The sequence below is a fragment of the Eufriesea mexicana genome, unplaced genomic scaffold (assembly GCF_001483705.2).
Source record: "Eufriesea mexicana isolate 0111107269 unplaced genomic scaffold, ASM148370v2 scaffold1049, whole genome shotgun sequence".
Classification (NCBI taxonomy): domain Eukaryota; kingdom Metazoa; phylum Arthropoda; class Insecta; order Hymenoptera; family Apidae; genus Eufriesea; species Eufriesea mexicana.
Window position 1 is genome coordinate 42,481 of NW_016909187.1, and position 25,576 is coordinate 68,056.

The 25,576-nt window shown below is 37.4% G+C and overlaps 2 protein-coding genes across 2 annotated transcripts in view; both read right to left on the minus strand.

Annotated features, from left to right (window-relative positions):
• LOC108547488 (lateral signaling target protein 2 homolog) overlaps window positions 1-25,576 on the minus strand; it is a 76,804-nt gene that overhangs the window by 26,850 nt on the left and 24,378 nt on the right. The window lies entirely within an intron of this gene.
• Window positions 16-1,001, minus strand: LOC108547487 (uncharacterized). The gene has a single exon (XM_017900037.1). The coding sequence runs from the start codon at window positions 999-1,001 to the stop codon at window positions 132-134; it is 870 nt and encodes a 289-aa protein (XP_017755526.1). The 3' UTR covers window positions 16-131.

A 25,576-nucleotide genomic window follows, 5' to 3' on the forward strand; every position in this document is an offset into this window, starting at 1 on the left:
ACGCTCGTGGTCGTGATGGTCGTCATCGCCGCCGTCGTAGAAACCGCCTACCCGAGTTTGTTCCCGATATAAGAGATCCTCGCGATCGTTTCAACTTCAGCCAGAAGAGGCTCCGAAGTTTCGCCCGTTATCTAGATCCTGGACACGTAAAGCGGCCGATGAACCTGCTGAGGGTTACCGTTCTGCTTCGAATAGCGTGGATTCTGCAATAGTTCCCTGGTCTCGCTTGGCGAGCCAGGGCTCAGACTGTTGGTGGTGGAGGTTTCCACGCGGTCGCTGATAATCTCCTCTTCGGTGATCTGTTCGAGGTACAAGGCGGATTGGACAGCCTGGTTATCCCCGTTCATTGTCGGAGGCGGTGAGTAAGCAGGTGGAGGACTTCTAGGCGGAGACCCGGAGTCTTTCTCGTTCTGCGTCTCTATGGATCCGGTGGAAGCAGCCTGCTGCATCTGTCTCGCTCTTCTCGCATGCTTCGTGGTCAGTCCTCCGGTTTCGGGGTCCCTCTCCAGTCTATGTCCCGACCTGGACCTGGTCAACTGCCGTTGCACGTACTCCTCCAGCTCGTTTTCCTCCTTCTTAGCGATTACCTTGTTCAGGATGATCAAGAACATCCCGATGAAGACGACGAAGAGACCTACAGCCACCAGCTCGTTCCACCAGCTGCCAGAGCGCTTGGAGCCCCACTGGACCAGGTCCCCGGGCAACAGGCCGCTCATCAGAAGAAAAGCACCGAACACCAGGAACACCACGCCGATGTGAAGCAATCCCACCGACGTGATCACCTTAGAGTCCAACATACCCTGGCCGGCCGAGCGATTCGTATGTCCGGATTTATGGTGCCTCGGTTGATGGTCCAAGGAACCGGTCGAAGCCCTGGGCGACGTCAGGCCGCTCTCGCCCGATTGCGCGCTATAACGACGCTCGCGGGCACGACGCTGCTCGTCCCGGCGCTTTCTCTGACGCTTGATGGCCAGCGCCGAATGCAATCCAACCGCGTGCATCCTGTAACACCGGAAAGACAACCCTTGCTCAGTCAATCCTCTACATCTCTCATCCTCTCTCTCATCTCGCTCAGTCTCTCTTTCTCTCTCTTTGACTATGAGTCTTACTTTCGCTCGCTCCTTACTCTCTGCTCGAATCTCTACCCGATTCACTTCGAAACTCGCAGCCATTGGCTAGGTGGAACCTTTAGCCATGACCGATATGCCGAGACGAGCATCGCGCGTTTCTATGGCATGAAAAATGGGGCTCAACAGACTCGAAGCGTCAAGGATCATTGGCTGTTCGCTAGTTTCAGCAAGTTCAGCTACGTCAAGGTTCTCTCTCTCTCTATGCGTTCGTTCACATGCAACTGGATTCTCACGTGGCTACGTTCTCTTTACAAAAGCATAAGACTATTTCGATGTGTAGTAACATTATTGCCAGACTAATGACATCCGACTATCGAATCGAGCCGGGAATGATCACGGTTTTGTTGAACCTTCAGCTCGAGCCTCGTTCCGATTCGAATTTAGCGTGCTTCTAGCTCTAGGATGTCGATGCTCGTCTCCGTGCACGTTTACGTATTTCGCGTTTTATCGATTGCTCGGTTACGTTCGCGACTCTAAAGGCTGTACAGGGTTCGCTCACAGGGTTCACAGGATGCACTGCGATAGAATCGCCGCGTTAATTCGCTACGTTCGCTAATGGATTACCAAAAATGTCTCTCCCGACGCCGCTGTCGTCGAACCTGTGAAGGGTCTCTTCTTGCACGTCCGCTCCTCCCCTCAGCGACGCGATGCTCAGCGACATGGAAAAAAGGAGATGAGATGAATGTCTTCTTAATTTAAACCTGGTATGATCCTTCTTTATCTCTGATCTCTTTTACAGCAAGCAAAAGTAAAAATGAATCCGATGCTCCTAGTCCTTGCGATATATTTTCCCTTTCTTTTTGCCAGACTCGCGGAATCATAGAGTCTAGGTCAGGAACTCCATTGTACGCAACTTTTAATTATTCTGTTACACCTCATTTCCTTTTTTCTTCGTCCTCGTGCCTGCATGTACAACAGGTACCTCGCGTCGAGGTCCAATTGCAACTGGATCGTTGGTGAATGATCAAGTTAACGTTAAGATCGTTTGGAATATCCGTCGAGAGGCTGTCAGTGGTATGTTTCGAAAGATTAGAGCGTGCCTAGAGTCCTTCGATCGGATAGATCGATGCACAGTTTAATTGGAATCTCTAATTAGCTAGGTTCTGACGTTCTCTCCCGATGACTTGGCCAGCTTCCGGTTAGATCTGCATGCCGGATGCTGACCAATTTGCAGGCAAATGTCCGGCTCACAAATAGAAATTGAGAAAAGTTCGCGGGAAAAATTTCGAATTGACGTATCTGACGTGTGAATTGTGGAAAAGAAGAATATAGAGATACCAAGTAGAGTCAGGCGTGGGAACCAAGTTTCTTGCTATTTCTTTTCGTTACAGGAAAGGAATACAAACGGTATTTTATAATACCGATTTATTATTTAAACTGTGGTCGAGTGAAGAAGCTTCCAGAGTGCATCGATATAGAAGGTGTCAAAGAAGAAAGGATTCGGTGTTTCGTGAATAAATGAAGACGAGTTTAAAGGATTGATCGAATACTTTGAAACTATTATTTGCAGTTACTTATTGCAAATAATAGACTTGAAATATTCTTGAAATATATTTAAAAATCTGAATATTTGGAAGCTAATTTTAAATAAAACCTATCGATAATAACTCCTTCGAAATACATATATCAATTTATATTATACGTACGAATGTATATTAAAATTCTGATCTCTTTAATTCGGAAATTGTTCTAATAATTTCTAAATATTTTTGAAAATTAAAAGAAATTTTCCGCCTTTCTATAAATGTCCACTTTTATTTCCCTTATTTAAATCACACCCTTGTCGAAGTAAATTAATATTCTAGATTTTATAATGGAATATAAATATTCTATGGTTTATATTTTTCAATTGTACGGTACTGTCTATTTAATAAATCTGCCAGTTAATCATTCTTTCAAGAGCATATTAAACATATGAGGTACAAATTATATTTTATACTCTCGTGAAACACCGGGAAAAAATGCCTTTCTATTGTCTCCTTGAAATAACGGTAAAGTAATTACAAGGAATAAAGACAAGTGCAATAGCTTGATGTATTGGTTATTACTTTGCGGGGAATTAAGTTGGGCGTGGGTTAAAAAGCGCTTTTTAATATTGACTTTGTGACGTTCCTTTTCATCGTAATGCCATTATGTTTGCTTTCACGATCGCAAACGCATTTAAATAAGTGCTACATTTAAAAAAGGTCAGGATAATTTTCACGGTTAATTTCTCACGCGAGGAATGCTTATTTAGAAAGGATGAGACATATCTCTCGTGGCTTTTGACTTTTTAAGCGATATTAAACAACGAAACATAATCGATACTACGAATAAATCAATTTTCGAGCGAGAATTTATGCGTGAAAGGAAATTTATTGGGGTGCAATAAAATATGATATAATTTAAACAGCGTGTGTACGATAAAATTTAATATGTGAGACAGATTGAAAAATTGTTAGGAAGGAAAGTCACGCGAATATTGTGATGGCTATTAACTCTTCGTAAGGTTTCGTATGCGGATACGTCGCTGTCAGAAAAATCGCGATAAATTGTATTTGCGAAAATTTTGTGACGAATAAAAGCCAGGGACTCTTCGAAATAATCTACGTGTCATGTTTCCATTTTATTTCAGCTTCTTTCGTCATTGACAAGCTGCTATCTACTTTTATTGACAGGAAACATTTCACGTTTCATGTGAAATACCTGATAAGAATATCAAATGTCATCTATAATTTATTCTTAATAATATACGGTATTTATTAAAAATTCACAGAATACGAGACGAACAAAATATTAAATATTAATACCAGATTTTATATTATTTTATGCCTGATACGAATCTCATGGTTCTTTAATTTTCCTAATTTCACGTAAGAATAATTTCAATGTTTAATATTTAAATTCCAATATGAGAATATTTAAAGATTTGGACGCTTTTTAAAAAGTAGAAGTTCCCTTTGTTACCTGGGCGTAACAAATATGTGATATTTAATATTTTGAAATAACCTTTACCCCATTCGCGTTCGTGTAACATTTCACGGAATTTATTTTACCTCGTCGCTGTACCATTGTGAAAAGACCTTTCTTTTTTTCAAACTCTTGCCATTTCTTTTCAGAGCGGCGTTGACTTTCTTTCAAATTCTAGACCCCATAAAACGTCGAAAGCATAATAAAGTACAACGAATAATAATCGTAGTGACGGTAAAAGGTAAGCTTCCATTCTTGCCTTTCGTTGTTTCAAGAATTTTTATAATCTGACCGTTCCCTCAAGAAAAATACACCTTATATTATTTTCTTCTCGGGTCGGTGTATTATTTGGCTCTAATTTATAAAACAATAATTCACCAAGATAAATACGCCTATATCGAACGCGCGATACTTTTCCTTTTTACTTTAATTCCATTTATGTGTTTTCTGTGAAAATATTTTAATAAGAAGCTGCGAGCGATATCATCGTTCTTTTAGATTCATGAATTTACGATACGTTTAATCCGTTGTAAAGCGAAAATGCGTGACACGTTTCATTCATAAAAGTGTTTTCTGTGGTACACCGAAACAAGGGCTTCATACTTTTAATTATGAAATTTTCATTAATCCGAGCAACTTTCGTTTGAAGCTATATAGCAATGGCAAATATAATTCTTGCCATTCACTGCGAAACTCACTTATATTTTACTTTTCATAGAGATTTTAATTATGTTTTGTTTACACTCTGTCATGTTCGCCAGTGTATACGGTATTATTTTAAGAATTGTTTCGAGCCGACTGTGTCACGGGACAGAAAGATTTATTTGTAAGTTTGTAAATAAGATGTCCAAGATATCTCTTTCGAAAGCTCTTGTGTTATATTAAAATAATTACGCAACTTGTTGAAAGCCAATATCCAGCAGTTGGTATCAAGAATTCTTACGATTCTTGCGGTGATTGCGAAGATATGGCTCGCAACACGTTGCGTGACTCACCCCTTATATCCATCGAAAATATATACAAGAAGCAACAGAAGTATCCTAGTATCGTAAATACATTTATAAAAATCCCCAGAAATACTAATAAACATACACCCAAATTTTTACTTTCGCGTATTTCTTTTTCCTTTTCATGGATTAAAGCCTGTTCTTATTTTTGTTTAATTACTGCTGCTAAAAATCAGCAAGAGAGTACCGATCTTCTAAAAGACACTGAACTCTACCTCTAAATATAGCTAAGTACATGACTCACTGTAAATTCCATTGTGGTTACCAGTAACTTTTATAAGTGTACTATGAATGAAATCGAAATTTCCAATTAAGGAACGAAAAATCGTGTAAAATAATTTCCCTTTCAATTCAAAAAATTGCGACTCTTGGAAACTCGTACAGGAGCTACGTAACAATTATTTTAAAAATAAAATCGAAATTATGGGGTATGAATCATCGATCACCGATCTCTGACCATAGTACCATTTTTTATTACAGATCGATCCTCCACAATGGCTTAAGTTTCATTTCCAGCGAAGCGTTTAAAGCACTCAGCTTAATGAAACGATGTCCTATTCAAATTATATCTATTATTGCATTAATTATTTTACTTTACGCAAATTGGTTTCTCGCGAACAGACTTTATCGAGATCTTCACCTTACGGTAAGTTAGAAAAATATTGACTGGTTCATCGACGAAATTCCTTTTTTTAAATCATCACTACGAGAAATAGCAGTCTCGTAAAACACACAACCGAAAATACAAAGAAAAATTTATTTTTCTATTTATATTTTATCGTTGTGCTATGAGGATTATTTATTAGATCCTTTCCTATCTTCCTCTTCCTTCATTCTTTCTTTATTTTTCTATTTCCCCTATTATTCCCAACTCACTAGATATTTAAAATATTCCCTGAAAAATTTGAGTAACACTGCATACACCATTTTACAATATTATAATAAAACTGCACCATGCAGAAGTAGTTCTGTGTTCGTAGATAAGTAAATAAAAAAATCTGGTGAATGGAATAAAAATGGAGTAATTGCAACTCCAAGAAAACGCGACGAAGCATTCCAGTAAGAAGGCCACCCACCACCCTGACTCTTTTCCTTACGAAACAACGCGCCCCCATTCCATCCCTTCATCCCTTATCTCGACCCGTTCACGAGCATCATTTTTCGTTCTTAAGGAAACGTCCTCGTAATCTGAGAATTTCATCAGCGGCCTAGTTATCTCGGCCCTGTGTTTCGACGTTTTTAGTCCATTCGAGAGCGAGTGTTCGCGCTCGTATTCAACGTCGACGTACTTCCAGTGAATACTTGTAATTTCCCCGAACGCTTCCAATTTCCAGCGTACTCGTTCTTTTCACCAACGCATCGGACTGTACTCAGATTTCGCGTACTAGTGTTTCGCGTAAATTTGGCACCGGCCATTGCTACTCGGTGAGTCTCTCCTCGAGAACTCTCTAGCTAACTTTTCCTTTTGACGGACTGACAATTGAGCAAGAGTGAAGCTGTAATTCGTTGGAATGATACGGTAAGCTCGTAAATTGTATTAAATTGTAGCTTCGATCGAGATTCGAGTGATACAGTTGATCTCGTTGACAGTTTATAGAAGAAGGGAATTCTGATCTGATTGGTCACAATGTACTACACGTTCTCTAATACGATTGGAGATGAGTCATATGAATTTTTATTATTAGCTCGAATTGTCGTATTTAGAAATACCGTGTGCGACGTGAAGAACGAGCAACAGAACACGTCAGACTAAGTGAGACAGAGTGACAAGCACTGGCGTGGATATAGGATAACTGTCAACTATTTAACTATTTAAGATAAGGAGAGTATCGAAGCAACTTATCACACTGCTATAGATCACACTGTTCAGAATATACCGCGAGAAGTTTGAAAGTATAGATTGCAAGAGGGAACAGCATATCCTTCTTAACTTACCAAACGCGCAGTAGCTCGCAGTAGCTCAACGTCGAACAATAGGAAAGAAAAAATTGTTCATTAAATTTAAACTTCAACTTGGATCGCCAACTCGCTACCACTTTACTACCACTAAATTCCGTTTAATGCCTCGAAAAGAACTTAAACTTCCTGTACAGCATTGCCAAAAAAATACCTAACAAAGGAACACCTCCTTCCAAATTGACAGCGTATAGCACCGATTAACGCTTGGGCACCTTATCTCCTCTTCTAAATTTTTGAAATTACTGTGTCGAAAGTCGGAACACTCGTACTTTTAGTACCGATTTTACACGCGATATGAAAGCTCTAAACAGTGGAGGTCGTGAGGCAACGGGAAGCAAAACACTCGTCATGCGCAACCTTTAAGAACTCTATTTCTATTTCTTTGAGATCGTGTGACCTTTTAAAGGAAAATACTCTTCCAATTTCTGTCCTATGATCGTCGAATTGGTATCGAATGGCACTGACAGACACTTGGGTGACTCGTCTTCCTTCGAATTCTCGAAATCACTCCCGAGTTCTTGGCTCTATTGACTTTAGGATCACGCTACCTCCTTCGATCCGACCATGGTCGTCCATCTTTCCACGATCTTTGTTGAATTGTCTCGTCGCTAGTTTTGGGTCTCGTCAAGGTTGAGCAAATAAGTTCCTCTTAGCGTATCGTCACGCAACGGGAGAACATTTTTCCTCTCTTCGAGGAGATTCTGCTGGCGAACCGAGAAGAATGTGTCCTCGTTTCTTCGCGGGAAGTCCCCTGGCACTGAAGCCCGTTTAATGGACCTTCGACAATGCTCTCTCCTCCTGGCATCCTCGGGACGTACGTAAGCCAGGATTCTTGTAAACTGCACGACGCTGTGACATATCTTCTCGGAAAGCTCGCTATATTTTCTGCGCCCTTGTAAAGCAGTTGCTAACGGCGTGGACGTAATCGCTTCTAGCGAAGCTAACTTTCGTCCCTTTTTCCTTTTCTTTATAATGCAGCAGGATATTGCGAATTTAGTCCTTGTAAAGTAACCAATTACTTGGATGGATACTGCAAATCTGGTCCTCGTAAAAGTAGAAGGGCATTGTGAATTTAATCGACGAAAATTGGAAGTATTCGTTGAATGGTGGAATAAAAATGTTCAGGTTCGAGCAAGGAAATAAACATTTTTAAATAATTTTTTTTTCAATGAAATTTGATTTTTTTAACAACAAGCTGTTGCAATTGTGAACGGGAAATATCGCGAGAGACGAGTCATCCCGCTTTTAGTTAGCTTTAAACGATCTATCGATAAACCGTGTGTCTATCGTTTGAATGATCGCGTTCATCGTGGTAATGCGTTTTTCCATCGTTTAGATTTCCATTACGCGTTTCATCGTTGTTACTACATCGGTGCTTTGTGCACCACGTTCACTTTATTTTAACAGAATACGTTATTCTTCCTCTCTCGAAAATAGAACAATTATTTATCCACGAGGCACATTTTTGCCAGTTATTATACGAATCTTCGCGTTCTTTGTATCACTGTAGGCTATAAAATTAATTTTACATCGTGCTGTAAAATATAATACCGTAAATTTAATTTTCCCATGCAATTAACTTCCGTACGCTGACTGAAAATGGGAACAGCTCTGGAGATGGAAATTTCAGAAAAATCGCTGGAATCGAGTGAAATTCAGCTTGGTAATGGAGCCAGTGAAATCGAAGCAGAGCCAAAGTTTTCGTTTCTCGGTCGAATACAGTCGATGCTTTTCAGTTAATGAAAGCCATCAACGGTGAGTTTCTCGAAGAGCAACCATACGTTTGACTGAAAATGAAGGCTTAAAATATCGCGTGTCGAGCTGAAACGACTTTCGTACACGACTCTCGGCTTTATATTCATCGTTATGCCGGACCAACATCGACGCTTCGTTATTTTACAGTAATTTCTTTTCTACTTTAAATACGACCCTCCTGTTTCGTGATTTACGTGTTACACGGTAAACAGAATCATCCAATCGATTTCTCCGTTCTCTCCGTAAATTATTCAACCTACTTTCTTCGTAATACAGCAACGCGGTTGCCAGGGGATCAACGATGAAGATTACATATTCATATTTTATCCCAATATTGATTCGTATAGTCTCATTAATTCCATTCAAGATCTAAACTCCTTTTCAATCTCGATTTATTTATCTTACGAGAGTTCGCGAAACTTCGTGTCTTCCTTATTCTTCGAAAAACTGCTCTGCTTCTTATCAATACCAACAATGCGAGATTAAGTTGCTCACAATGAAAGAATCCCTTTCGCCTGGCATCTTATGAATTTGTACTACTTTGCGCGATGGACGTATCTATTGTTTCGTTGAAAAATAGGTAACGAGGAGAAGCACGTAATGATTTCGCAAATTTTAGAACGCACTCGTATCTCCTGTGCTCGAATTACCTTTTTTGAATAATAGAAATTTTAAATAATAGAAATATAAAAATAATAAAAAATTTTATCCAATTAATCGAATTTAAGCCGTTTCTCCTCCATTTTTAAATAATTTTTTTTTCAATGAAATTTGATTTTTTTAACAACAAGCTGTTGCAATTGTGAACGGGAAATATCGCGAGAGACGAGTCATCCCGCTTTTAGTTAGCTTTAAACGATCTATCGATAAACCGTGTGTCTATCGTTTGAATGATCGCGTTCATCGTGGTAATGCGTTTTTCCATCGTTTAGATTTCCATTACGCGTTTCATCGTTGTTACTACATCGGTGCTTTGTGCACCACGTTCACTTTATTTTAACAGAATACGTTATTCTTCCTCTCTCGAAAATAGAACAATTATTTATCCACGAGGCACATTTTTGCCAGTTATTATACGAATCTTCGCGTTCTTTGTATCACTGTAGGCTATAAAATTAATTTTACATCGTGCTGTAAAATATAATACCGTAAATTTAATTTTCCCATGCAATTAACTTCCGTACGCTGACTGAAAATGGGAACAGCTCTGGAGATGGAAATTTCAGAAAAATCGCTGGAATCGAGTGAAATTCAGCTTGGTAATGGAGCCAGTGAAATCGAAGCAGAGCCAAAGTTTTCGTTTCTCGGTCGAATACAGTCGATGCTTTTCAGTTAATGAAAGCCATCAACGGTGAGTTTCTCGAAGAGCAACCATACGTTTGACTGAAAATGAAGGCTTAAAATATCGCGTGTCGAGCTGAAACGACTTTCGTACACGACTCTCGGCTTTATATTCATCGTTATGCCGGACCAACATCGACGCTTCGTTATTTTACAGTAATTTCTTTTCTACTTTAAATACGACCCTCCTGTTTCGTGATTTACGTGTTACACGGTAAACAGAATCATCCAATCGATTTCTCCGTTCTCTCCGTAAATTATTCAACCTACTTTCTTCGTAATACAGCAACGCGGTTGCCAGGGGATCAACGATGAAGATTACATATTCATATTTTATCCCAATATTGATTCGTATAGTCTCATTAATTCCATTCAAGATCTAAACTCCTTTTCAATCTCGATTTATTTATCTTACGAGAGTTCGCGAAACTTCGTGTCTTCCTTATTCTTCGAAAAACTGCTCTGCTTCTTATCAATACCAACAATGCGAGATTAAGTTGCTCACAATGAAAGAATCCCTTTCGCCTGGCATCTTATGAATTTGTACTACTTTGCGCGATGGACGTATCTATTGTTTCGTTGAAAAATAGGTAACGAGGAGAAGCACGTAATGATTTCGCAAATTTTAGAACGCACTCGTATCTCCTGTGCTCGAATTACCTTTTTTGAATAATAGAAATTTTAAATAATAGAAATATAAAAATAATAAAAAATTTTATCCAATTAATCGAATTTATTATTGATATTTTTATTAATAATTTTTTATATTATTAACTAGTAAACCGAGCAAATTATTAATGAGAACTTGCTATAGTCGCAGTTTATGCCATTTTCAATTTTGCACACGTCGAGAGTGCTCATTTTCATTTCACAGTATAAATTAAAAATTAATTTAACACGTAGACTATCATAGCGGAATAATTTTTTAAATTCACGGTATTTATTTTAGTCGAACTACTTTTTGGAAATTTTAGCAACGCTAATAAATGGAAAATATCGCGAAATAAAGAGTGCTCTATTTTCATAATTTCTTTTTCGTCGTACTGTTTGATAATTTATTGTATTTTAAGAATATTATTAAATCGACGTGTTAATTAATCTACTGAAAATGAAACTTACTTGTCTCACGTTTCCTAATTTCCAACGAAGTTTCCTTCAACCACCGTTTTCCTCGTGCAGGAATAAACGGACAAAGGGAGACACGACTCGTTTAGATCCATCGAAGAAATTTCACTTTGAAATCGAGGAGGAAATCGGGCGCTAAAATTCCACGGATTCCTCGCGCGAGATCTCAAGTTTCCCACGGAAGGTTCAATTTCCCAGCCTCGAATGAACCAAAGGCAATTTCCTCCGCGTCGCGACAGAAATTCGACAATGGCGCATTGTCGCGGCGTTTCGCGTGGCGCGTGAAAACGCAATGGCGTAAACTTCGCTTCCGGTACGCTCCACAAGCCGCGTAGCTCGATTGTTTTGCTGAAAAGTTTCTTTATCGCGAGCCAGAGGAGAAGCGTGCTACAGGCCAGGTTTATATTTATCAGCGCCGTAACCAAATGTAGGTCGAGCTCCGATAGGAAAAGGCTGCAGAGAGAAGGCTCACCCTGCGCCAGGCCTGCCTGGTGGATAAGATTTTTATCTTCCAGTCTTTGTTGTCCCTCGTAAACAACGATAGCCCCTTCCCTTCGATCGAATCGTGCCCATTGGTGACTTAATCCGCGGTTACTCCGAAACTGTGTGAGGCTCGGATCCTCGAGACCTGAGATCAGTGAGGATTTTTGATGAGATTTAACACCGAACCTACCACGGTCAAATAACCGGTGAATGAAAAGCAGTAGAATTTTATGGAAATGGAATAACTGGAGACACTGTGAGATTGATTACGCGTACATTGGAAGAAAAATTGCGAAGACAAGTGATTAGAATGATAACGTTGTGCGAGAAATTTTTAATGAAGGGTTTAATACTAGAAGAAATACCAAGGGTGTCAGAATGACTTGTTTGAGGTTTGGGATTCTTTATTTTTAAAATTATTGGGGAAATGTAGCTACTTTTGGCAAAATTAATATTGATTCTTCCTCAGGTAAGAGTATAATTATTTATACCTATTTATTTCTATTATAATTTCCAACTACAAAGGTGTCAGAAGGACTTGTTTCGGATTTGGGATTTTTTATTTTTGAAATTATTGGGGAAATGTAGCTACTTTTGACAAAATTAATATTGATTCTTCCTCAGGTAAGAGTATAATTATTTATACCTATTTATTTCCATTATAATTTCCAACTACAAAGGTGTCAGAAGGACTTGTTTTGGATTTGGAATTTTTTATTTTTAAAATTATTGGGGAAATGTAGCTACTTTTGGCAAAATTAATATTGATTCTTCCTCAGGTAAGAGTATAATTATTTATACCTATTTATTTCCATTATATCAATTTAATTAATATCGTTTACGTACACAGTATTTATGTAGAAATTACATGGCGATAGTTTTAGTGTTAAGAATGGTCATTTGGACCATGAAAGGTTTAATATTAATTGTCTAACTGAGAAATTTTCACTTTTATTAATGGATGATCCATTTTGCTCGAATATATGTTCATGTCTATGGTGTTCGAATAGAAAATTATTTTAATTTATAAGACTCGTATTTCTAGTTTTATGATCGAGGACACGTGTATTTTTGTGGTCGTACGTTTATAGTATTGCAACCGAGCATGATATAAATGTATGGAATTGGTATTTTTAGTTTTATGGTGGACCGGAGGGATTGTAGAAATAAGTGGTTTTGTGTTTGACTGGTTCATGGTGTTTGAACAGAGAATGACCTAAATGTATGAAAATGGTATTTATTATTCGAGAAACGTGCAAATAATTAATCTCCTGTATTATGGATTATTGTTAAGAGGAAATTAGTATATTTTGCCAGAATTATTTGCCTATCGATGGAAATGTCGCGAATATGTGTGTTTCTACATAATTCTAATATTCATAGTGACATATTAAACTAAATGAAACTCATAACACATAATCTATCTACAATACTATTTCAATATATAATCGAGGACAGAAGAACCATTATTATTTTGTCCATAATTATATTGGTTCCTAGATAATTAAAAAAATTAAAAATTTGCTAATTTTGCTAATTGCTAATGTTATACTATATTTTATTTTATTTTATTTTATGTCGTATTCCAGTTGCGGAAAATAAATACCACTCACGATTTATTATTAACACCCACTACTCAGCATCTCGACGACAAGGTATAGAAGGCAAGCAACATTGCGTTGTCCATTAGCGCGATTTGTAAGCAGAGTAAAGTACATCTTAAGATTATGTTACATGGGGAACATTACATACATCGTGCTGGCGTACGTAAATGTTATATTTAAACACTTTACAGGGTCTGTTTAATAGCGTTATCGATCTTCAGACTTTAACTAATCATGAAAGTAGAAGCAAAGTACCTGTAACTACTTCGATATTGTTCTTCCAAGGATTATATACCCAACCGTTGCTGGAATAAGTCGTTAAGATCCTGATTAGTTAATAATTAAGAATTGTGTATTTAACTATCGAAGCAAAGTTGCAAAACTGCTTTCGCAATCTTCCACTGTAATTGCAATGAACCGTTGACATTTTCTCTTGTAACTCGACTCGCGACTCTGCCTCAAACTTCACCTACAATTTCTTCCACGCGTATCGTAAATTAAACAGGAAACTAGCCCCCTGTTGGAAAAATTTTCGCGTGTTTCGCGGTTTCGCAGAAATGGTATCTGCACGGAGTAATTATTCGATCACTCGATAACCACGTTCTCTCTAATTTCTATTTTTTCCGAATTTTCCATTTCACCGAAGCATCGCGGTAATTAAATCGAGAGCATCGCGATTTAAAATATTGAATCAATTAGAAAGCCAAGTACCGTGCGCGACCACTCTATCTGGAAAATCCCGGTCTTCAAAAGCTATTTGCCTTTTACGCTAATCCGCGTAAACTTTCCTGGAATTTTCGATTAAATAAATTTTGAAATATTCCGTGATATACAATTATGCCATCGAGCATTATGGCTGCCGAGGGGCGCGACTCGGTCCAAGGCGCTTTTATCTCTCTGGTCGAATAAAATATTCAACAGTTGCCGGTTATTAAAATATGTAGATCAGCCTCGCATAAATTGTCTCGAAACTGTGTTCCGTTTTACTAGGCCTCCAGCTGAAAAATTGCAGTTTCCATGTCGTTCCAATTATCGTTTGAGTGCACCGAGTAACGCGAAGAAATTGTGTATCTCCCTAAGTACGATTTAAGACGTTTGTGCGCGCACTTATGTACCAGGGCTGAATTAAAAGTCTTCAGATGCAAAAGGACGCTCGACGACGGTAAAACGTCCCATTCTTCCTTAAGGTGACTTCACAATAGCAAATACGTCTCCTTTTTTCTCATAAATGACGTGTTCGTTGAAGAACGACGGATTACATCCGACAGAAAAATGTGGAAAATGTATTTCATAATACATTTTGTAAAATTACCGATTTGTAATTAAATATATTCCTAGATAATAATTAAATCGGTATAATCAATTCTTCAATATTTATTTTCGTCCTCATTCCGCTTCTCATAAAATAAATTATATAAAATATAATAGATTCAGTGTTAAATACAAAATCTGTATCATTTGCTCATTTGCAACCTAACCTAGCTTAACCTAACCTAACCAAATCCGTTATTCGCGTGATAATTTTTATACCGGGATCCATTTATTTTACAACCGAATTCTGATAAATCTAAAGACTTCTATGCAGTTCAATTCCTGACAAACAATCTCAAAGACTCGATTACGAGTTATCCAAACTGAGCGAATTACAGAAAAGAAAAATGGAGGATTTTTCGATGATTACTCAGTTGCTCGGATTATTAATATCGCTTGTTCAAAGTGTTCGTTGAACGTTATACACGGAAACGCCTCTGAATGGGAGAGCAAATAAACAGAAATCTCTCATAACGAAACATTCAGCCTAACAGACGGGACACGGAATATTAGTCGTAACATGCGCCGCAACAAGTAACTTCCCCCTAACTTCGAATCCCCGTCTTCAAACTCCGTCTAACCAGCTCTAATCCAGAACCAGCCGAGATTTAACTAGCTTACCATTTCCTTCTCCCTCGAGCAGCTCTTCTCAATGAAACTCGATTCGTCTTTACCAATTCAATACCAACGACTTTCACGATGTCTACATACGATAAAAAGCATCTACCAAAGTAGACATTCTACTCCTTTTCATCGCTCAAGCATTTATAACAGAGCTCAACAACCATTTCACTAGGATAAACCAGCTAACTAACTTGGACCAAATCGATTCTAATTATTAAGTAACAAATTATCTCCTTCGTCGACTTCTACGACGAGTAATTACAAATTTTAAGCTCGTACCATGCTAGCCCCATTTCCAAAGCTTCAAATCTCGTGACACATTTTATAAGCTGCATTTCGCTATTCGAAGCACGTACAAGACAGCTATGCTGCACTAAACCATTGCTAGCTTCTGCAAATAAATTTGTCAGCTATGAACTAATTTGAATCGAAACGATTACGTAGAACCGTTGGAATAATAGAGCCAGCGATTGATAACGCGTTTGGATAACAGAGGATCGGGATAACAGAGATAATCCAGGCTCCTACTGTACATGAAGACAGATCTCGAGGAAAATCTCTCCCCGGGACCTCTTTCCACCCCAACGACCTCTCCAGGCCGGTCGACCGGTAACAGGAAGTTGGCCGCACGTGGTACAGCAAGAATGTCAAAGGAAAACGCGTTTCCTGCTGCTGGACGGCTAGCAACCGATGGTTTTCGCGATCACGAAGCGCGGAACGCAGAATCGTTTCCTCCACGACCGATCAATAAACCATCCCCTTTTGCGGAACGCAAACGCAAAGTACACGGCTCGGGATAGTGCAGTACGCGCAACCGGGTCACACATGTGCACGTGCATCGCTGCGTGAGCCTGTGTGGGACGCTAGGCGCCGCGACGCTCCGTCGCTCGGCAGAGAAGAAGGAAATTAACGGCTGAGTCCCCTGCGATGACCTTAATTCTCATGCGAAACGCCGGCTCCTGGTGGTGTTTCGACGAATCATTCGCCGCAACTCGATCGTTCCATAAAAGACATTTTCCTTTCGTCGCTTTCCCGTCTTTTTTTCGGTTTTCCTCTCTCTGTTCCTTTCTTCTCTTCGTTTCTTCTGCCCTCTCTATCCCTCTCTTTGTTGTCCGACGGCAGACAGTGTGGGTTGAGACCACTCTACTCGGAATTGCAGCTGTTAACAGCACGTGGAGCTGTTAAGTTGCCCAACGTTTAATGGCGGTCGATACTTCTTGGATAGTCACCAGATGGAATAGATGCAACCTCGACGACGAGACCAAGCTTCGCCGATTTTTCTGTCAAAAAGTTTTGCTAAACAGAGACAAATGGGGGACTTTTTCAGTCACCTCGTGTTTCCTCATCAGGTGATTTCGATTGAGAATTTGGCTTGATTTAAGATTTGATGTTAGCAATTTAAAGTTTCAAAAATTTGACCTGATTTTCTTACATAAATTCGTTACCTGCTTGAATGTTTTTGCATTTATTAATTATTAGTAATGTGGAAATATAATATATACGATTTGCTTTCTTTTTTTTTTAGGGAAGAAAGAAGAAGAGAGTGTCTTTCTAGAAAAGTAGGTTTCACAATTATTAAAAGGAATAAGCAATTGAATTTGCAATTTAAAAGCCACCTTATTTTTATGCTTGGTCCTTAACAATAGAATTATTAAATATTTTATTTTTGCAATTTCTGAAAACATATAACAGTCTTTGTTAAAATTGATATTGAGGTTTATTTAAATAGAAACCTAGTTATTTATAGGTAATAGTTCCAGTGTTAATGGATTAAATTAAGTGTCAAGAGTTAAATTTTAGTGCAATAGGTACCAAATGAGTGGGTAGTATAAATGGGAACCAAATGAAAGCCAAAACCTTCTAAGATAGAAATAAAGTATTTTATCTTTGGTACATGTTTGATTCCAATTTTGTACTTTCGAATTGAGAATCGTAATTTTTTTATTCCCACAAAAAATTTGTCAAATATAACGAGATGTTTGAAAACAGATATTTATATTCTTCACGCTTTTGTTCTCGTTTTATTCGAGTTAAATGGTGACTCGTGTGACGATTTATTGAAGTATATGAGTCCAAGTATCGATGTTAAGAGAAGGTGGAGTTACATAAAATAAGAGGAGACAAGACCTGACAATGAGGAAAGAACCGGTGCTTGCTTGAATGGAAGAATTATTGACGGTGAAATACCTGATCGAATTTTTATTAGGGAAAAATGGCAAAGCTCTTGTGAACTTTAGAAGCTAATTGAATGTCACTCGACACAACAATTTTTCTTCTCTTTCCTTCTCATTTTTTCAATTAATTATCCCTCATCCACAACCCGATGAGATACTTCATCCAGTGCACTTGACGATCTAACCAAACCTCGCTAACGAGACATTGTCAATCCCTTATTGCAGGAAAGAATGGAATACTTTTGTCGACTCTGTGTGATGATTGAATATCATTTAACGTAAATGCGATGCTTACTTTCTCCTTCCATTAAAATTAATCGTTAACTATCAAGATGAGAACATACAGAATCGATGACGATAATTTCTTGATAAAAATCGATATTTTTAATTTAAACAACACAGAATAAAATTGTGAGATTCATCGATCTCTGTTTCTGATGAATATTAGTAACATATATTACACATTTCTATGATCGACAATCATTCGTAATAAAATACCTTAAGAAATTATCATAAGAATACTTTCAACTTTATGAGAAAATTTATATAACCAAAGAACACATTTTACGAATTAATAAAGAAATAAGAACATTGTAGAATAGAAATTACGAAGGAAAAATTGTAGAATTACAAAATTATAAAAATTACGAAGGAATGATTGCAGAATTACAAATTATAGAAATTACGAAGGAATAATTGTAGAATTACAAATTATAGAAATTACGAAGGAATGATTGTAAAATTACAAATTATAGGAATTACGAAGGAAAAATTGTTGAATTACAAATTATAGAAATTACGAAGGAATGATTACAGAATTACAAATTATAGAAATTACAAAGGAATGTCTCCATAAACTAAGTCTCATACTATGCAATCATCGCTGTTGACTTTTCAAAATAGACATCACGACCGACATTCTACTCGATATCCTAAGCCACCGAAACGACGATTCGGTAAGTAAAGACCCAAAACAGGTAACTTGCTTTTGGCTAGTTTGGTTCACTGACTCGATTGATCGTTTCAACATTTACCCTCATATGCTTCGAGCAACTTCCAGGTTAGAGAATCTGTTGCTTCACCTACGTCAATTGGAATGTTGAACTTGTTAATATTCAGAGCCAAAGACTGTAAACACCATATCACGTGAAACTAGAGTCAAAAGCAACGCCATATTTCCAAAATCAAAAAGAAACTTGGATAAACAAGTAAATCGTTCATTTACCAAATTGATCAACAGTATGAAACACAGAAAACAAATTTATTTCAAATGTAAGAAATTAATTACCAAATCCAGTAATTTGGCATTAAAATTAAAAAACCATCAGAAAATGGCGTCAATCTTTTTAATCCGTGAACAGCTTGTTATTCGAATAATTTGTCTACCCAAATAGAAATATTAAATCGATATCTTTTCAATTTGAAATAATTTTTAAGAGAGTAAAGGATGAAGGTAAATTGCTTTTGAAAGAACACAGTTTGTCACAGTCACGTGTCGTGTGTTACGTGTCGATTCAAGTAACTCGGAAACTTTTTTCAAATTACTAGCCTCGACAGTGGTTTGAAGGATATAAGCGATCCATCGTGATGAAAGGCAGGACGACAGGGTCGATTTATCAAGCGCTAATTCCACGATTTACTCGGCATTTTTATCATCCGTAATTTTCCACTTTCCCCCCGTTTCATCGTTTCCATGCCACCCATTAATATTTCCCGATAACCACCATGGACACGTTGTTTATCGGTTCGCCACTTTTTTGCCAGGCTTAAAGCATTACCGCCTTTCTCCGCAGTCTTTTCTTATTTTCTCCTCTCCGGCTAATTCCGCGTTATTTCTGTATCTTCGACAGGAAATGCGCCATTGTATCGATTTATCGGCGCCGATAAAGCGTAATAAGGTTATTCGTTTTTAATCGATTTCTATCGCTCTCCACGACCTATGGTCCGTTCTGCGAAGCAAAGGAACGTAAACTGTGAAAACGGACAACTTCCTATGATAGATGAGCTTCATGTGGTAATTGAAACAACTTTCGCGAGAACTGAAGGTTTATTAGTTCTACCTTTCTCTTTTTTGCCCTCTTGCCCTCTTTGATTAAATAGTTTTTACAATTTATCGACTGATTAATATCCTGATTTTATTATTTTTTCGTTACAATATTGAGAATGCATGACAGACTTTATTTGTGATCTAGGTTTCCTCGATTTCGTCGAGAGGATATTAATTTTCCTTTCCTTAATAAAATATAGTGTAATAATTCGTAATGAGAGGTATTACAACGGAGAATATTTTCACGCAGAATTTCCAATGCTTCGATTACTTTTTGAAAGCATGTGGAATATGTATTACGTATTTTAAAAATCGGTAATAAAGAATTTTTAAGTATTTGTAATTTTATTTCTTATGTCCTGTGTATTTGCATAATCCTCTGTCACAAATATTTTAAATGTCGCTAAATAATTTCTGTCAAAATGACTTGAATTATCGAACGCGATTAGAATATTTTGCCACGCGATTTTTAGGGGTTGGTTATACCCTTTTGCACAGGATTTTCAACTAATGAAGAAATCTTTCTTTGTGTAATACATCATGCTCTACATTCGCACAGAGTATCATTAAAATCGGAATTTTTAGGTTGGATGGCTTCCCTTGCAAGTCATGTGAGATAACAGAATCGATTTTATGATTAAGATTTTTAGTTCGCATAAAGCTACTGACCCAGTTCTCTCGAATGATTGCTAATACTTAATCTATGCAAACCCAGTTAGTATTTGTATCGTATAAGCCAAGGATCTTTGATATGCAATGTACAACACTGGAATGTTATTATCATTCGACTCTCGGGAGAACCTCAGGCAATCAGCAATAAACCGGAATGAACACGGAATAATAAGTATGATACATAGCAGGAAAAATTGTTACGACTCGGAATAAGAAGAAAATTATTTTTATTTTCGTTAAAATATTCGGATATTAAATTTCTACTCTGGTATTCATAAAACGAAATGATTTCGAAGATCTCTTTTTTTAAACTATTGCGATCCATCGGTATGTAATTGAGGAAAAAGATATTCGATCAAAACATCGAATGAAATTGAAGATTAATTATTTAATTGAAAAGCACACCAGTTAGATTTTCATTTCGTTAATAGACACGTGTAACTCGAGAATATTTAACCCGTACAAACCAAAACTGATATACACTTGGATTAATCGTATCGGATTCGTCAACATTAGGTTCCATATCTACTGCAACAACAGCAATCCGCAATTTCCATAATTTCAGATTACCGATAATGAGATTAGCGTTTCTAATTAGCAATTTTGGTAACGCTTTGTGATATTTACACTTCTTGGCACATATTTTACATCCACTGATAAAACTCACGTATCCTATAATTTTTACGTCTTTTTGACTAATCCGTGCTTTTGTATAACAGATGTCATTTAATAAGATATCAAGGAATTGGCGAGAAAATATTTTTTCACGCTTCAATTTACACTCGCATCGAGAAATTACAGGAGCCTCTGAACTTTTACGATTGACCGTAAAAATAAGTTAGAAAGTTCATTCCAGTGTCGTTGAATAAACAATTAAAGAATACAATAAAAAGCGTATTATTTCCAGAGGTACGATCATTTTAATCGCGAAACTTTTTATTTATCTTGGAGCAAAAATACGTGCACCCAATGGCAGTGAGGAATCGATCTCTCGAAAATACGTGATACATAGCCGGGGTACGGGAAAAAAGAGATACGTCTGGCCCGAAAAGAAAGTGAAAAATGATAGTGGACCGTGGTTCGTTCGGTTGGAAAATCCTGCCTAAAGCCCCTGGCGTATCGTGCTACGTATCAAACCTTAAAATTGTACGAAAAGTTATTTGCGCACGAATAACGATTCTAGCGTGAAGAGGATCGGCACAATTCGCAGCCATGCGTGGGAAAAGAATAGAAATACCCGGGAGCGGAAGCCATTTTGTCGACCATTCATTTGCCACGAATTAATAAAAGCAGAGAGGAGAATATTGCTGGAAATGAAATATTTGTTACATTTTTAATCAAACCTAACTTACCATCGTTGATAAAATACATTTCACTCCTAAAATTACCATTCATTTCGAAGCAAATCAATTGTACACTCGTCTTTATTAAATTAATCCGAAGTGCCTCTAGAAAATTTAAATAAATCCGCGTTTAAAATGTAAAATTATAAAGTGGGTTAATTCAAACGAAAAATACAAGTGAACCTATAACACAGCATTCACCTGTTACTAATGACGCTTATAGTTACAGGTATTATAAAGTATTTCACACTTTCTATCTCCCAATGTATTTTCAACGTTATTTCAATCGCTTTCAATAATCCATAAGCCTCTAAAAGCTTCGTCATTTGATTAACTCATCGCTGGAGGAAGCTACGATAACTTCTATTTACCGATTTCTTTCTACTCGAACAAATAAATCGAACAAATAAAACGGTTTATCGTCCGGAAATTGTCAATGTAACTACTGTTATTAAATGGAAACAATTCCTCGTTGAATACATTAAAAAGTCCAATGGCGAAATCAGTCTCCAGGAAACGTCATTCGAATCACAGTTCCACTCGGATCAACGCGTTCTCGAAATACATACGTGCATACTGTCACCGCCAAGCTCTCGAGAAGAATAGCACAAATAGAGATGGAAAATTACCCTATGAATGAAGAGTCGAAAAACAAAAGGGTGGTTAAAAACCAAACGAAAACGTTTTCTTTTCATCGGGGGGGGACAAAAAAAAATACGGAACGTTTTCGGATCGGTTCGATGGTCGAGCGGAAAGTTACACGCGTTAAACTCGCGACGGGTAGAAAGAGGGAAACAATGGACGTTCGAAACGCGGGAAGTTGGAGTTATCGCGGCATTATTAAACGGTTATCGTTATCTCTGAAAATTGCCAGCGACGGGGAAAAAAGCGGAGTGGCAGCGCCGGAAACGAGATTTGCACGCGACAAAGTCGAGAAGCGGGCAACGAACTTTATTCAGCTGGAAAATTCAAATATAGACCGGCAGCCCGGCGAATCTGCTCGACAAATCGATCATCCCTATTGCTTTCTATTTATCCGTTTCGCGCCGCGACAGTCGATCACCGCGCGATTTGGGATTAAATGCCAACAGCCGATTGCACGACGAGAGATCTTCCAGCGAGAAGAGGTATCGAGGGAATTTTCGGTTGCAGAATTAATTTTAACCTAGTGACGTCGTGGAATAAAATAATTTCGGATAAAAAGATCAATATGGATCGTTGGATACTCTTGCGGCCCTAGGATGGCACGTTCCAGGTTAAGTGGAGGACTGTTTTATATCCTTATTGCCAGCGTCCCTTGATTCGTATACACTCGTCGTCACCTAGTCACTACTTGGGTAAACCTTAGCAAGGACCAATATATCACCCTTAAGACGATAGGCATAAGGACTAAAATTATTTAAACATCCACAACCATAGAAAGATATCGAAACCATCACACACTCCTAATATTATTCACAACCAATAGGAAGACACACACCCACTACTTGCATTTCACACCAATTAATCAGTAGACATACAAAACTTATGACACCACCGAGACAGTAGTCACGAGGGAGTTCTCCTAAAAATCTCATGAAAACAGGACAAGCATCACGACCAGGCCATCAATCAAGACCCATGACGATCAACTCAGCGCAAGAGACAGTAAGAAAACAGAACTCTTTAGTTCAACCCTAACCAGGTCTAACTCTAGTAATTTAGAGTAGATCCCAGCATCTCAGCAACATTGATGTATCCGTAAATGGGCTTACAACCCCGTGAAACTCCCATCATGCGAGTTACAGTGTTCAGGACGTAAGAGATATGTTAAAAATCTTTTGCGGTCTTAGATCCTATGTATTAAACTCGTCATTCCGTTTTGAAGGAAAATTTGTATAAAAATACGAATAGAGGGGGAATATTTTAATGCAAATGTCGTTTGATATAATTAAGGAACGATTTTGATTATTTATTCTCGAGTCAAGGTACTTTAATGACTTCCTATTGTTAGGGTATGGACGTAAGTGCACGTGTGAATGTCTCTTTGACCAAGTTAGAGGGATAGTGGCATCTGGTCTCAAGATGGTGGCCTCTTTATGGCAGTCTCTTAACAGTCAAAGCTAGGTGATGTCTAAGATTGGACTGGGATGATAAAATATGCTGACCACATCATTGATCTAACTTTGAAATCGAAAATGCAGTGCTAGCAGGGTCTAACCAACCAGACTAGTGGAGTCTATTGGAAATTTAAGGATTGGGGATAAAATATTAAAACTACCGATCTATAATGTGTACCTGTGTGTGCATATATATAGGTATATACGATTACATTTTTATCTCGATAAAAAGCAACGTTATTTTTATTATATTATTTATCATATTATATCATTATTATATTTTTATATGTAAATGGATATTTTTTCCAATTGCTAACAATTGCTAAGAGAAAAGGTCTGTGACCAACCATTTTAGCTTATTTGGTAGTTCAAAGAAATAAATAGATATCAGAAAATATTTTATATTTTTCTTATGTGTACGATGTATTTTTCGTTCCTCTACTATTCATATATATCATTTACCCAACACCTTATGCGTGTCATCCCTTGTCTATCCCCAAGAACGATCAACCCATTAATGATCTTCTGCACGAACGAAGGTTTTCCCTATGGAGCTAGTGTTTCTATAAAATTACGTTAGCACGATAATAATAACTATATTTATCTAATAACTATAATTATTAATAATATAAACTATATTTAAGGGGACTGTGATATAACAGTAGTATACAAGAATTTAATTATACCAACATCAATTGTCGTTAAAACCTCACTCTCGACTCTTTTCAAAGGTCGACCCTCAGGACTCCTTCCTTTCAACTCTGGCTTTCACTCGTTCCTATGGCTCCTGATGGTTCTTAACCGGGTCTGGCATTTATCCTTACACACGCACAATCTCTCTCTGTCTTTATTTTCCCATTTCTTTCAGCAATTTCTGAAGGACATTCAGCCACGTCCACCCACAATCTCCAGACCCAAGTATCCGTCATTCACGCAACTACAGCCCTGTTCTCGAACACTTTCCTCGCATTCTATACGAATCCTGGCATTCCTTGCGATATCGTTGGTAAAACGGAAAAATAGAACTCGTTGATATTAAATCTACAACGCATGGGTGCCTTGATGTTTCCAAGATTACACATTCGGTCGTTAAAAATGCACGGCGTGGGAAGAAATATCGTATGCCTCTGCATGAGGAATTTTTAGATGAAAAATTCTTATTTTTAAATGAATATTCCTAAGAGATGCGCGTGTATTGGATTACTACTTTAAATGGAGTTTTAAAAATGCCATGGAACGAGGACTTCTTGTAATGAGGAATAATTAAGTAGTATTTCATATAATATAATTATTATTGTGCTCCAATTATATTAACGATATAAATTAATACAACTGGATATAGTATTTAACATAGTTAGTATGTTAAATACAACATAGTATTTAATATAATATAAAATAATTGGATACACTGTGACAAAAAAATTCTAATTTTAATGCACAGTTGGCCATGAAGAATATTAAACTGGTGATTCTAGTAAAAATTTCTTGTATAATTCTGTTAGTAAAAATATTACCAGAGATAATTTACATCGAGTTATCTAATTAAAATCCTTATCCTTAAATTTTGAACTTATCACTGTAAACGAGAACAGCCATGTTTTCAAGCTGATTTATTCAAGTTTACTCGGGTAAACTTTGACTTTGCAAGTTTTTTGTTGGTGCTGAGCAATATGCTAGCAGGAAAGAGCAAGAGGGCTATGAAACCACTAAAACCTAAGATGTGCAGAAACCAACGGATCGATGAATCCTTCGAGAAAATCTGCCAAGTACAGGGTTATTTTGTAATCAGGAAAATATAGATTATAAATCTAATAATTAGATAAGCACCTATTTTTGAAACGACACAAACTGAGAAATATTTTAGAAATATATCACTTGCAATCTGAAACAATTTCGTTATTGGATACCTAAATACGAATGACTTTTTAATATAAAGTTGTTAAAAAATAAACC

What these genes read in the sequence shown, in the direction of transcription:
- LOC108547487 (XM_017900037.1), bottom strand. Translation starts at nt 1,001, where the DNA reads ATGCACGCGGTTGGATTGCATTCGGCGCTGGCCATCAAGCGTCAGAGA.